Below are 15,321 nucleotides of genomic sequence, written 5' to 3'. Positions count from 1 at the left end.
CCAACAGAGATGTGGAAATCAGCCACGGCACTCCTGAGACAGAAGGAAAACATGGAACCTCCCAGATGGAAAACCTGGAGAAACAGAGCAGTTCCCCCCTCCCTGCATCCCCAGACCTGTACAAAAGGGCCAGAGGGGTCAGGGTGAAGTGTCTGAGGTGCCACCTCTGGTGGCTTTTCTGCCTTGCTCACACCGAGAGGCACTGTCCCCCTGTGGGACTGCAATCACACACCAATTCTGTGAGCAACCCCAGTGGGACCAGCAGAAACCAGTCCTGAAGACAGCAGGAAGTCCTTGGAGGCTGGAAAGTTGTCCTGGGAAGCACAGATAACTCTGGAACAGCAGTGGGCAATGTGACAAACTGTGCTTAGGTCTGGTGCCCACGTCCAGGAGCTGTCTCTGCCACTGCCCACCGCGTTTCATCCACCACCCAGGTTCTCCTCCCACCCAAAACTCACACCTCACACCCGCGATTAAATGATTCCCTTGGATCTGGCTACAACTCTAATCCATGACCTCATGGAATTAATAAAATCCCAAACCTCGTAAATCACAGAGTGCCAAAAGTTCCTCCAAGTGTGGCTGACTACCTGGCAGGCTCCTACAAATTTAGTGATGAAAAATTGCTATTTTAAGGCTTTCCCTAAGCAAAGGTGAGGGGAGGGCACAGGGAAATGCTGTGGGTGCCAGGTGAGCCCCAGGTCGTGCCCTGCCTGGGGCAGGGTGAGCTCGTGGCAGCCCCTTTTGTACAGGCCATTGGTGCAGCTCTGGCTGGGACAGGAAAGGCAGAGGAGAAACCCAAACATGGGGAGCTCAGGCATCAGGCCAGGCAAAAGCAGGAAAAACCCCCAAATTTGCTTTGGGGTCTTTGTGTGACCCACAGGGATGAGCCTGAGGGCTCTTCCTTCCACTGGGAGTGGCACCAAAAAGTGCTTTGGACATCCAGTGCCTTGGAATTGTCCCCTTGTCCCCTGTCCTCCGGTCTGGCTGCCAAGGAAGCTGCACCAATGGTTTGCCCTAAGGACCCCTGGCTCTGTGAAGTCCCTCAGGTGCAGAGGCTGAGCAGGGCAAACGACACAGAGGGGCTGAACAAACCCAGAACTCACCTCCAGAAACAACAAAGCAAGGAAAATGCTAAACAGAAAACAAACAAACAAAAAAAATCACAAAAAAAGAAGAGTGAAACAATGGACTTGAATCAAACACATGTCCTGTGTTCAGCCAAACTTTGCAAACAGTGACAGAACCAATGCACCACCCTCGCTTTTCATCCTACAGAAATCCTTCAGGCTAGAGTTCACCAGGTGAAAAAGGAACCGTGGTCAGACAAATCTGCTCAGGTCCCTTTGGTGGAGCAGAGAAATGCTGGGGGCTGGATGAAGCAGCAGCTCCACACCAGCCTCGCTTTTCATCCAGAGAGACCACAAAATAAATCCTGCAGGACAGAGTTCACCAGGTGAAAAACCAACTGTGGCCAGACAAATCTGCTCAGATGAATCCCTTTGGTGGAGGAGGACTGTCACCATCATATTTTCTGGAAAAATCTCTTTGCCCAGGATTTTGTTCCTGGGAAGCTGAGAAGCCTCAGAGAAAAATGTAAACAATAATTATCTGATTGCTTCTCCTGTGCTTTGCTGCTTTGGAATGTGTTTGGACATTGTTTATCCAACTGGTGATGGTTTCACAGGTTTCATGTGAATTGTTTTGACTTAATGACCAATCAGGGCCAAGCTGTGTCGGGACTCTGGAAGGAGACACCAGTTTTTCATTATCTTTTAACATCCTGTCTGTATCCTTTCTGTATTCTTTAGTAATGTTTAGTTTAGCATTCTTTAATATAATATAGTATCATAAAATAATAAATTAGCCTTGTGAGAACATGGAGTCAGATTCATCCTCCCTCACCTTGGTCGGGGGAACCCTGAATACAGGAGAGGAAATTTCTGGGAGCTCCAAAGCAATGCAGGATGTTGGGAGGCAGATGATGAACGATCCCTCCCCAGCACTGCCATCATGAGCCTGTTATTAAAGGAGATCCCTGGTGTCCATCAATCACAAACCAATTCCCAGCTCCCACAGCATCCAATGCCAGGTGGGAAGGTGAAGGTGCCTCTTCAGAGCCTGAATAACACTGGATAACAACCAGTCCCTTATGCTTAGGAAATGATGTTCAATAACCAGCACAATAAATGGAGCTCAGAGCGGAGGAGGGAGACAACGGGACAATTCCAAGCACGGGCTGTGCAAATTTTAAGGAGCTTGCTTAGGAGGGGAGGCTGGGGCAGGTGATTAAATGATTCCCTTGGATCTGGCTGCAACTGTAAACCATTACCTCATGGAATTAAAAACCCCTCGTAAGTCACAGAGTGCAAAAAATTCCTCTTCAGGCAGAGCTCAGCCTGTATTGGCATGGGAAAAATGCCAGAGGTGGAGGATCCAACCCATGGGAAGGGCTGGAAGGAGCTTTAGGGGAGTCACAGTCAGTGCTGGGAGCAGGACTGGCAAGGGCAGGGAAGAAAACAGCACCTCAGCCCTGAGACAGCACAGGCAACGTGACTCCTGAGCAGGCTCAGCCCAGGGACAGCTTTGTCACCTCTGTGGGGACACTGGGAACACGAACATCGTGATCAAGAAAATCCAAGTCATGGTGTTCTCTGCCACCACCTGTTTGGACTGATGCAGGCAGGGAAAATATCAATGCTTTCAGAACATCCATCCATGCCATCGATGCCTGCTGTTACAGAAATCCATTTTCACATGTTGGGAAAGTAATATTAAACTATAAAACTAAAAAAAATATTCCTTAGGGGAAAGTACAAATAGAAATTGATTGGGTAGAGCTACCTTTGCAGGAGCTCAATCCCCATTTTCCTAGGCCTTGCTCACTGAATCCTACAGGGATTGGATTCTCAGTTCTTTGTACCTGAGTTTTGGGTTCTGGTGATACTTCCACTCACCAAAAATCCCATTTTAAGAATTCCCAGCACTTTTGGCATGTTCAGCTCTGGATCTGATCTGCCAGGACTTGCCATGGTCACGACATCTGCTCCACCCTCAGAGCACCATGGGGAATAAGAGCAGGAGAAATGAAGTGTTGGGGTGGATTTGGGGATCAAAAGGTCCCTAAGTCAGCCCTGTACTGGAAAGGGGTATCCAAGGGATGGTGGCTGCAAACCACGCCCTATCCAAGATTTAGGGGCTGCAAAGCACCCCCTGTCTAAGACTTAGGGGCTGCCAAGCCCCTCTGGAGCTCCCTGAGGATGGACATTCCATCCCTGTGTGGGTTATTCACTTGAGACCTGGCCCTTGTGGGTCTCTCCCAACTCAAAATATTCTGGGATTTCTATATAAAACAAATTGCTTTGAGATGGATTTATTAAATCTCATGGAGCCACCAATCCATCCAGCTCCCTCTTCCCATCTCCCAAAACCTGACTCCTCCCTCGCCTGCTCCTCCAGGGCCTCATCCCTTTGGGCATCAACTCCTTGACCTAAATGCTGCTTTTTGTCCCCAAAGCAAAGCTCTGTGAGTGGCCGTGGGAGGCTCAGCCTGCCTCTGCAGCAGGGTAAGGAGATGTCACGGGGTGTCACCGGGTCAGGAGATGTGGAAACCATCCCTTCCACTGTGCTTGTGTGAATTTTCACACAGTTGGGGCAGGGCAGATTCAACTTGAGGCAAAATAAGCAAAAATCCACAATTTTGTCCTCACTTTGAACTGTTGTCACAAAAATCTCCTTGTGCTTTTGAAAACCTGGTGAAAAATGATGGGAAAAGGTGATTTTAAGCACTTTCAACCTTAGGTCCATGGAAGTGAGTTGGTTTTTTTCTTCTAAGAAACTTTCCCTTGCAAAATGCTTTGATTAGAACAGAAGCAAATAAGCACCATCATCATCTTGCATTTTCAAATACCAGAACCAAGAAATGCATCAAAGAGCAGGAGCAATTATCCTCATTTGACTTCTTTTCAAGGCTGGCCAGAAAATAATTGTAAGGAAAAAATGGTATTTAAAACTATCAAACTGCCAGAGCATAAATAGGAACTGATTACAGCAGTAATGACAAAATAAAATGGTAAGAAGAATAAAATAGGCAAATTAATAATATTCTTTTCCTTCACATGTAATAAACTGGCTCCACTTGGCCTTTTGTCTTTGCTAAAGTGGATTAAACTCCCAGTAAAAAGAGATTTCCACCAAAGGAATCCGGCTGCAGTTCAGGTTTTTTCAATAAATTAAGCAGGAAATTTCTTTTTTTTTAATGCTTGAGCTTCTCCAGCCCTTGGAGGTCTCCCCTGTAAAAGGGGTCTGGAAAACATCAGCAGCTCCCAGTAAAATGCAGGACCAAACTTTTTGGTGTTGATGCTGAAATTCCAGAAGAGTTCAAGGAACCTTTTCAGCAAATCCTTGTGAGGAATCCCAGAACAGAGTCATGGAATGGTTTAGGTTGGAAGGACCTTAAATCCCATTCCAACCTCTGCAGGGACACCCTCCACCATCCCAGGTTGCTCCAAGTCCATCCAACACCTGGATATTTCCAGGGATGTCTCAAACACAGGAACCTGGACTGGTATTTCCACCTACACCTCATTTTTGCACCTCTAGGATCCAGGAAAAGTTGGGCCCAAGGCAAAGCTCTCCAAGGGTTTTGGTATCACAGAGCCTGTGCTTGTCCTCATCCAGGCATCTGGGAATCCCAAATGGATGTTCCTACCTCCAAATCAGAGCATTTTATTCCACCCAGCTCTTTCCAACAGCAAGGAAAGGGAATTCAAGCACATTTTTCAGCTATTTAAAAGGATGCCTTTGCACTTGAATTGTCAAGATTATTAAAAAAAATATTGATTTCTGTGCACACACAGAGAAATAACTCATTAAAAATCATTAAACTCATCTCATTAAAAATCCAGAGTGGGATGTTAACACTTCACCTGGTGAAATCTATCCTGGGCCAGCTTAAAAAAAATAAAAATACTCCTAAAACACAATTATTCAAAGATGAGGCCTTACAAAGAGCACCAAACTGAAAGAAATCCTTCACTAAACTCCTAATTAAGTGCTCAGCACTGAAGTATTTGGCCAGAGGTGGTGCAAGAGGGCTCCCAGATCCCACAGGATGCTCCAGCTGGACAGAAAGACAGACAGACAGACAGTGACACTGCAAAAGGGGAATGCTCTCCCAAGGAATCGAAGGTGCTTACGCAGCTATGGAGATGTTGGCTGCTGACATGGGGCTCACTTCGGCCACCTCCTTGGCCTTCTGCAGGGCCAGCTTCTGGTTGGTGGCTTCCTCCATCTCCTCCTCGTCCTGGGGCACAAAAGCAAGAGAAATCGGGGAATGAGCTGTGGAGTAACAACAAGCTGAGCTCCCCTGGCCTGGGGTGCAGGTGGCTGCCACTGGTGGCCTGCAAGGACACAGGAATTTTCATTTAGGGCTGCAAGGACACAGGGATTTTCATTTAGGGCAGATTTTCTTGCAAGGAGCCCCAGGTTTGGTGCAGGTCGAGGCTTGGTCAAGAGGGCAAGGTTTGGTCAAGAGGGTTTTTTACCCTCACAAGGTTTTTTTTACCCTTTTCTTGACTCTGCTGGGTCTCCTCTCAGCACACAGCACTGGGGAAGGAGACTCTGAGGGAGCAGGGATGGGACAGTTCCAGGTGGAATTCCCCATTTATCCCAGAGCTGTGTGTGTAACAACCCTCTAAAGCCAGTGTCCTGCTGGAACACCTGCACGGGCTCCTAAATCCTCCCTGACCTCCTGCCAAGGGCACTTTTCTGAAACAATAATAAAAAATGATGGATTTGGGATGGTCCTGCTCTCATCAATTATTCACACCCACCTCACATCCCTGAGGACTCAGAAAACAAAAAAAGAACCATATTAAATGTAGTTTGTAAAGCAAAGCAGGGCTCTGCTCCTGCTCCCTGCGTATCCCAAAATCCATGAGGATTTTTAACCTCTGAAGATTGTACCTGGGATTTCTCTCTTCCTAACCAGCATGAAAAGCACCACTAGGCCTCAAAATTAAGGGTCTTAATTTAAAAAAAATTACAAAAATTAATTTCAAAAATTCAAAATTTAAGGATCTTAAACATTGAGGTGAGAGCAAAACCCAAGGAAACAGCCTGGTTCCCCTTCAATGGTCACCAAGGACAACTTTGCTGGAATTTTCTAACCAAAATAAAGTCAAATCACGTCAGGGTAAGCACAGAGCTCTGGTAGCAACACCAGCATCTCACAAATCCAGGTAAAACCACACTGAGAGAGTCACAGGCTCTTCTGTCCAACTTCATGGAATGGCAGGTCTGCCTCTGCTCCCCCAGGGTGGCGCTGCAAGGAGTCATGATTAAAATAATGAGAGCAGACAGATCTCCAGCTTTGGAATAGGAAATTATAGAGATTTATCCACCCTGAATTCCATCTGCATAAACAGCTCCTCGCTCTGCCTTTGGTGCTATTTGCTTCAACTGAACTCATTTGGAAACTGTTTTCTTTTTCTCCTTCAGAAAGAAAAAAAAATATGGAAAATTTATTAAAAAAATCGTTACCATATAAATTTCTTCCTTTTTTTTTTCTTTTTTCTTTTTTTCCCTTTGCAAATATTTGCAAGTCTCTAACCAGGCCTGAATGAAAGACCTGCTGAGCAATTAAACAAAGTCAATATTTCTCAGCTGCCAAATTCCAGTAAATTTATCAAAGCTTTGGGAGCTTGTTGCAAACCAGGGGTGTTTGGTTTAATCCTGGCCCCCAGCTCAGCCCCAGCTACCTGTTCTTTCACCCTGCTGGGGTGGGAAAGCAGCAAAGCACCCATGGATTGGGACAAATTCAGGGTATGTGGGGAAGAAAGAGCCGTGGAGACAAGCAGAGAAAGGAATGAATTCCACATTTCCCATCCCACGTTTTGCCATCCCCAGGGCAGCAGACCTCCCTCCATGGAGCAGAACTGGGACAGACAGATGCTGTCACCCTGTCTGGAATGTCCCTGGGCTCAGCTGTCCCAGCTGTGTGTCCCCAGGTCCCTGTCCCCCCAGTTTTCCCCCCTGGACTCTGTGGGGTCACTGCTCAGCAAAACAAAACATCCCAGAGTGCTTCCAACACAAATCCTGATTTCCCACACAAATCCCACGGCAGCTCGTGTGACAGAAATTAACTGTGCCCATCCCAGTGCAGCAGAAATGGTATCCTCAGGACACAAGCTTTAAAAAGAACAGCACCCCAATAACAGATCTTTCAGCTTTTCCTTTCATCCTCCAGGTAAATTCAAATTATTTCTTCCTTTGAGGGATCTCCAGCAGCCTCAAAGCCAAAGGCTGCTGATTTTTCTTTCTTTGCCTCTAAAGAACCAGGTGCAGGTTTTAAAACCTCTTTGAAATTTGTGGCTTCTGCTCCATTCTCCCGGGTGCCTCTGTAATTCTGCTGGATTTACATCCTGAAGGAGCAGCAAAGCAGCTGCTCCTCACTCACAGCGAGCTCAGCCCTCAGCAGATGTTTGCTTTGTAGTATCTCTGTGGCTCCTTCTATGCAGATACTGCAGATGACTCCAAAAATTCATTAATTTTTTACCTAATATTTAAAATTCCAGCTCACACTGAAGCTCTGTCACCCCCATTTCACAGATACAGTTCTTGCCCATAAGGATATCCCTGGTTCATGCTCCTTTCTGTTTCCTAGAGCTCTAAAATTTTAATTTAAATCAATTTCTCACAGGGTGAAACCCATTTTTGGTGCTACCCATCATGATGTGCATCATTAAAACTGAACTTTCTTGAATACATTCAGCCAGCTAAAGCCTTTTCCACAGGAAGGAGGGGGATTTATGGATGCTCAGCTCTGGGTTTGGCCTCTCCCTTCAGCCCAGAATTTCTGGGCATTCCTCAAGAATTTTATACAAATTTATATCAAATTCCCACATCCCTCATACATGTTTTTATCCTGCTTATTCAGGGATCACTGGCAGTGCACAGGGATGAGAAGTCCCTTCCTGCTTGAAGATATTTAGGAAAACAAAGCCTCAGCTGTAGTGGGTTTACACTCCAGTTCAGTGAGGATGAAGCAGGATTCTGCATGGCCAGCAGAGAGATTTGAAAAGCAAATTCTGGGGGCAATCGTAGATTCCTCTCCGAATAAGTGAACAGGAAGAAAAACCTGTCAATATATTGGAAAAAAAACCTAAAGGTGAAGGAACCCAAAGGGATTCAGGAAAGTTCTCAGGAATCACTAAAAATTGGGTTGGCAGAGTTTGAGTCAGTGCAAGACCAGAACAGGAAGAGCAGGAGAGGGAGTTGGGAGCAGATTTTTTATAGATTGAAAGCAAAGGTGGTGATTCTTTATTTTTTTCCCCCCAAAATGAGTCATTCCTAAGCTGGTGAGTTCTGTAACAGCCCTGGATGATCAAGCTGCAGTTAAATATAGTCCCAGCTCTGAGAGCTTCTCTTACAGGTCACAGAGCCCAGAAATGGTTGAAATGCCACATAAAGAAATCCAAATTAGCATCCAGAAGTGGGGAAGGTTGGGATGTTCCAGTCCTGAGGCAGGCAAGTTTTCTGTCTTCCCTAAACAGAGGCAATTTCAATTGCTCCTGGTTCTCCCACATTACATTCAGCACTGATCTCAATTAATTTCACAGAATAAATGTCAGGAAAGTCTCCTGGGACCAACTGACTCCCGAGTAACTTCCTTGTATCTCTGGGCCATTTTTGTGGCTTGCATGATCATATTTACTCAGCAGGAATTCCCTCATTCTCCAGGTATGTGTCTAATTGAATTTTAGCTTTTTCCTCTTCTTTTGAAAGCCCCAGTGATTTGGGGGGGGTGGGTCATAAATAAAATTAAACTAAAAAAAAAATCCCCAAGAGAGTCTTTGGAGAAGCTTTATGATTTGGCAATGCTGTTGAATCCATCAATATTTAATTAGACTTTATAAACATCCCCAAAGTCAGGTTTCTAACCATCCCTGTCAGCTGCTGAAATATTCACAAGAAAGCACTTAAAGGATTAAGAAAGAAGGAGGATGAGCTTCATTATCCAAGAACTGTGCTGGGCCTCATCTCCCCTCTTAGCACATGCAAGGGATGCCCATAAATCTGGGAGGATCTTTGCCTCCAGGCTGGAGATTTCTGTGAGCACAGGAACAGCTGAGCTGCTGAAAGGGAAAAAAATTCCCATTTGAAAAAAAAAAGGGGAAAAGCTCCAAAACAATAGAGGGCCATTAAATACAGCCATGAGCAGCATTTTAAGGGAGGAGGGATGCAGAACACAGAATTGGAACAAAAATAAAATAATGAAAATTTATAAAATTTTATTTATAATAACAAAAAGTATCTATAATAATAATAATATAAATATTTATGATTAAATTATTTACAATAATGAAATGTACTTATAATAATAAAATTCCTGATAACAAAATATTTATAATAAAAATTCTTTATAATTATAAAATTGTTTATAATAAAATTATGTATAATAATAAAAAATTATTTTTCACCAGGCTGTTTGGAGGGTCTGTTGGGAAAGAGCTCCAGAAAAGCTGGGAGCTGGAGCCAGTCCTGCAGGACAAGGGGAGATGGCAGAGAGCAGCTCAGCTCCAGCAGGGATGTGGTTTTTGATGGGAACCTTTGGTTTGCTCTGCAGCAGCTGGAGGAGGGTGGGAAATGTGGGAAATCTCCACATCCCTGAAGTGTGGAGCTGCAGGGGGGACCCAAAGACCATAAATGCTTGGAAAGATTGAGTGCAGCAGTGCCAGATCCACCCCCAGACCTCAGCACCAACCCTGAGCACCTCATCTCCGTGGCTTTTGAACAATTCCATGGGGTGCTTTGGGATGGAAGGACGTCAAAGCCCATCCAGGACTCCTTGCACCACTGTCCCAGGCTGCTCCAGCTCCATCCAGCCTGCCCTTGGACACTGCCAGGGATCCAGGGGCATGAACTGCTGCACCTTTCCTCAAAAATAAAAACCACCTATGCCTGCTGCTGCCTCAGCTTGTGGGCAGAGAGCTCTGCCTCTGGCAGCAGGAAAGAAAGTAAAGTTCTAAAGCATCACCACCCCAACGGGGACACTGCTGCCTTTGCCCCCAGCAGCTCACTCTGACTGCTGCTGATGGCAGCAGCACAGGAATGGCTGAGAAAAGCTAAAAACGTGCAAAAATCCCTTTAATTCTCCTCATAAATCCACCAGAGTATGCCAAGAAATCAAAACTGTGCAATAACCCAAACACCAAGGGCAACAGTCACAACCCTCCCGGGCTGAGCTGTTCTCAATGTAAACATTCTCCTACAGAAATCTGTGTCCACACCCAGCTCTCTGCATCCAGAAAAGTCACACCAGTGTCACTGCCATCCCGTCACTGCCATCCCCTGCCAGGACCTGGCTTTGTGCCTCTGATTTCTCTTATACCCGAGGAGAGGCAGGAATATCCCAACATCTCCCCTGAGTGCTCACTACAGCCTCTGCAAATTGTTTGCCTGGAGCTGATGGGAAAATTTTAATTCCTTCATCCATCACCAACCTTGGCGAGGTAAGGGACACAAAGTGTGAGACCAAACAAAACACAAAACATTCCCTGCAACCTGAAATAAAGAAACCTACAGGGGAATAAACCTCTCTGCAGTGCAAGCTGGTCACCAGAGGGGCAAAAGCAGCACCACAATGCCTGAATTTGCTACTGTCTGAGCTTCCAATCAGCCAAAAAAACTCTTAATTGCTTCTCCTCTGCTCTTGGAACCAGCAAAAGTGAGATGAGCAATGCCCACTCTAGGGTAAAGCAAATACAAAATATTCCCTGCAACCTGAAATATAGAAACCTGCAGGGGAATAAACCTCTCTGCAGTGCAAAGTGGTCACCAGAGGGGCAGCAGGTGATGCCTCAGGTTTAGTTTTTCTATTTTTCACATTCTGTGCTGCTTTAGTGGGTGGGTCTGGGCTTCACATTAGGGGATGGTGAGCTCTGCACAGAGCAGGGAGACAAAACAATTCCTGCTCCAGCTGGGCACCAAGGACAAATGATCCAAATCTCAGCCCAGGAGCACAAACACCGTGGGCTGAGGAGAGAAAAACAAGCAGGATGGGAGTGCCTGGGCTAAAAGAATTGACAATGAACTCCAACATGCAAATGGAGCAGAAGTTAAAAAAATGTGAGATCTCATGACCAAGCTCCCTTTTGCTCCCATCTTGGAGCCATCTGGGCAGAGCCTGTGGCTCTGGTACTGCCAGGGTGTGGCCTTTGAAGGCCCTTCAATAAATCTCTGTATTTCCTTTAATGCCATCTAGCCTCTGTTCCAGCTGCTCAAAGCATCCCAGGGCTCCAGGGGACACCTCCGGGTGTCACCAGTGCTTTGGAAGGCACAGGAATGTCCCACCTACCTTGGTCAGCTCCTGGGCGTTGGCCAGGTTGTCCACAGCGATGGCCAAGAAGACGTTCAGGAGAGTATCTGTGGGAGCAGCTGAGGAAAAGCTCTTCACACAGCACAGGCAGCAATCATTCCCTCCTGCTGCCCCTCTTTCCCCCCTCAGTGTTTCATGGATTGATCTCTGGAAGCTTTGCCAGCATTCCCAGCTCACCCACCGTGCCTGGAGCTGGCCCTGCAGCCCAGCAGGGCAGGACACACACTTGTGTCCCCAGCACCTGCCTGGAGAGGGGACAGGACCTGAGGGTGCCACCCCATCAGAGGGGCAGGGTGGGACTTCCTGCTGCCCCCAGAGGCACCACAGCCCCTGGGTGTGGTTTTCAACCCCTCCAGCCCAGAAATGCAGATTTCAGTCTGATTGTCCCCTCATGCAGATTTCAGCCTCATTTTCCCCTCCTGTTTAAAAGGACAACCAGTGGAGCTGCAGGAAATGGGTCATTTTAAGCCAACATTTACATTTTTATACACACAGAGCTGTAGAAAGTCGTGGAGAGCATGGAAAAATGAATCTCAGGTCATTGCTGCTGGGAGGAAACCATCCTGGCTTTCTTCACCGGAGTCAAGGTGGCAATGGGGCCACCCCAGACATGCTGAGCCCCACACAGAGCCCAGAGCAGCACACCCAGCCCCATTAATGAGCTCTGCTGATAAAACAGCCCCTAAGCCCAGCCCAGAGCCCAGCCAAGCCAGGGCAGTGCCCACGCCAGCCCAGGCCTCTCAGCAGAGCTCTGCATCCCATCCCTGAGACATAACACTGGCCTGGAATTATTTATTCCTCTTTTACTTTCATTTTTCCACTTAATGATTTCAGCTTTTGCTGAGTTTATTGTTGTTATTCCAGGCTTGTGGCTGCAAAACAGCCCCAGAGCAGCCATAAATCAGCTACCTCTGCACAGGGAAGGAGGGCAAGCAGGGCAAACCACAGCAAAACCACTCTCCCAAGGAGAAAATGTGTTTGGCTCTTGCACATCACCTGGGGACAGGAGAGTCACTCACTGCAGAGCTCTGTTTGCTCCTCCTGATAGCAATGTGCACGGGGATGGTCCATAAACCCACTGAAAGGACTGCAGGAGCTTTAGGAAACTAATCCAGGTATTTGCAGGAGGCTCCGGGAGAGCTGGAGAGGGACAGGGATGGAGGGACAGGACACAGAAAATGGCTTCCCCCTGCCAGAGCATAACGTTTTATGGGTTGGTGGAAGGAATTGTTCCCTGGGAGGGTGGGCAGGCCCTGGCACAGGGTGCCCAGAGCAGCTGGGGCTGCCCCTGGATCCCTGGCAGTGCCCAAGGCCAGGCTGGACAGGGCTTGGAGCAGCTGGGACAGTGGGAGGTGTCCCTGCCATGGCAGGGCTGATCTTTGAGGTCCCCTCCAACCCAAACCACCCTGGGATTTTCTGTCAGGTCCATGCTCCCTGCCTTGAGCTGTGGGGTGGACGGGCAAGGGCAGGCCTGGGGTGAGGCTGGTGAGAGGGGGAAGGCAGAAACTCCTCCTGGGAGGGCAGAAGAGAGGGATGAACCCCAAGGGTGATGCCAGCCTGCAGGGGGATTTTGGGAGCCCATGGCCTCAGAGCCCTTCCCATGGCTCTCCATCCCTCAGGGGGCAGTCTGGAGGAGCACCCAGGGGTGGCTGACAGCAGAGGAGCCAGGAGGGCAGCAGGGCTGATCCCCCTCTCCCAGACAGCAGCCCGGGTGTCCCTGCAGCTCCATCCAGCCTGTCCCACATCAGGGACCTTCCCAAGGCAGGGAGCAAAGCTGGCCCAAATCAGCAGCTCAAAGCCCCTCTGCTTCCCTTCTCCAGGGTTTTACCAAACACAATTCAGCCCAGACTTCAGAGCCAGGCATTCCCAGCTCTAATTCCATCTGAGGGAGTGTTAGACATTTACTGTTTTATATTTACTGTTATTAGATATTTATCCAGCATTCGATGTTTATTTACTATTAGATATTTATCTGTTATTAGATGTTTATAATTAGATGTTTATATTGACTGTTGTTTTTGTTAGAGACTTATCAGTTATTAAATGCCTATTAATAGTAAATATTTAGACTAGAGACCCAACAAGGCCTTTTCTAGTCTCTAAAGAGAGGAAATGCTGCCTCAGGTTTCAGCTTTTCTATTTTTCACATTCTGTGCTGCTTTAGTGTGTGGGTCTGGGCTTCACATCAGGGGATGGGGAGCTCTGCACAGAGCAGGGAGACAAAACAATTCCTGCTCCAGCTGGGCACCAAGGACAAATGATCCAAATCTCAGCCCAGGAGCACAAACACCGTGGGCTGAGGAGAGAAAAACAAGCAGGATGGGAGTGCCTGGGCTAAAGCTGGAACTGGACAATGAACTGCAAGGTGCAAATGGAGCAGAACTGAGCCAAGGGAGAGACCCCGGGAGCGCTCGTGCATTTTGGGACCATTTTGGATCATCTTGGGTGCAGCCCTGGCTGGGCTCTTGTGCTGCCCAAGGTGGATCCACTGAGGAGATCCTTTGAATAAATCCCTGCTTTATTCTTTAGCTCTGTCCAGCCTCTGTTCTAGGCCAGCCTGCACAAGGCACCACCCAGAGCCTGGTGCCCATCAGATCTGGGTCCAGCAGGAGTTGTTCATCCCTTCGGATGTTTCTCCATCCTCCCTGACTGCCAAGCCCTGCAGGGCATGGACACAGAGCCCTGGGGTCTCTCCAGCCAGGAACCAGCACTTCTCCTGTTTTTTTGCCCTTGGGAGATGATTCCTCAGGGCCAGAGCGAGGTTTGGAATGTGATGCCCATCACATGCCCCTTCCTCCATCCCAGAGGGACAGCGAGGAGTGCCTGAGAACACCTCGATCCCAGGGAACCCAGTGGATACAGAACAGGAAAAACCAGAGCTGGAATCATCACCCCTACAACAAAGAGCCACATTAGTCCTTTACAAAGACATTAATTCCCCCATTTTCTTTGAGGGTGGGGGCTGAGGGCACCCCTGGGCTGTGCTGGGTGTTTGGGGTTTTTCCTCTGGAGTGCTTCCAACAGGCTGGAAACACTTCCAAGCCTCCTATCAGGGAATAAACCTCTCAGCAGGACAACTGCCTCCCTACCTCTGCCTCCCACACCCGCTGGAAGTGGCTCATGGAACACAGGCAACCCCTGGAAACTGAATTAATTTCTTTTTATCAGATCAGCCCAGCCTGATCCATTTCCAAGCAGACACAGTCTGGCAGACTTGGGTGCTTCCGCCCCAAAAAAGGTCCTTCAGTCCTCTCTGCAGGGCTGGGGAATTCCCAAATTTCTCCCAAACTCCAGGCTCTGCCTCAGGCTGTGTAAGCTGGATGAGGCAGTGCCTGGAGCCAGGAATCATCTCCTGCCTGGCACTTGAGGGCCAGGGAAGGGCAGTATCCTCCTCTCCTCTGCAGTTTTTCTTGGAGTTTTTTTTTTTTTCTTCTTTCTTATTGTCTCAACAGATGCCTCAATTTATCAATTAAGTGGATAACAGTGAACACAGGCATGGTGTAATTTCCTGGAAAATGGGCCAAATCCTGTTGTTACTTTAATCATAAAACTTTCATTAAACCATTTCTGGTTCCACGCAGACTCTCTGGAAATGGAAACGTAACATGAGACACTTCCCACTTAGAAAAACAAACTTTTCCTTGCCATGATCCGTTGAAAAAGCAAATTCTTCCCTCTCTCTCTCTATGCTCACAGAGCTTCACCTGCAGCAAACATCCCAACCTGCAGAACTCAGGGAGGATCAAAGAATCCCACCTGGCACATCCCCCTTCCTTCCTGAACGCCCCAGTGATGTCCCAGGGAGTTCAAGGAGCCACCAGCACGGGGCTGAGGGCAAAGGGCATGGAAGAGGCACTGGAGATGTCTGGAGAAGCTCAGGAAAAACAGCCCTGGATCACCTCAGCAGCAGAAGGGAAAACAAGAGAGCGGCACCTGATGAG

General features: G+C 47.7%; 1 protein-coding gene across 29 annotated transcripts in view; it reads right to left on the bottom strand.

Annotated features, from left to right (window-relative positions):
* The window catches only part of CACNA1B (calcium voltage-gated channel subunit alpha1 B), a 299,842-nt gene that overhangs the window by 91,032 nt on the left and 193,489 nt on the right, over positions 1 to 15,321 (bottom strand). For all 29 annotated transcript variants that reach the window (XR_005259272.1, XM_038156186.1, XM_038156187.1 and 26 more), the window contains 2 exons: positions 11,360 to 11,427; positions 5,199 to 5,305 (listed from right to left, as the gene is read on the bottom strand). Coding sequence is in view for 28 of the 29 variants with exons in the window: in XM_038156186.1 (XP_038012114.1) it covers positions 5,199 to 5,305; positions 11,360 to 11,427 (175 nt within the window). In the remaining variant the exon portion in view is untranslated. The remainder of the gene's footprint in view (positions 1 to 5,198; positions 5,306 to 11,359; positions 11,428 to 15,321) is intronic.

Source organism: Motacilla alba, chromosome 17, assembly GCF_015832195.1.
Source record: "Motacilla alba alba isolate MOTALB_02 chromosome 17, Motacilla_alba_V1.0_pri, whole genome shotgun sequence".
Taxonomy (NCBI): domain Eukaryota; kingdom Metazoa; phylum Chordata; class Aves; order Passeriformes; family Motacillidae; genus Motacilla; species Motacilla alba.
The sequence above is the reverse complement of the archived record's forward strand: the minus strand, read 5'-3'. Positions and strand labels throughout refer to the sequence as shown.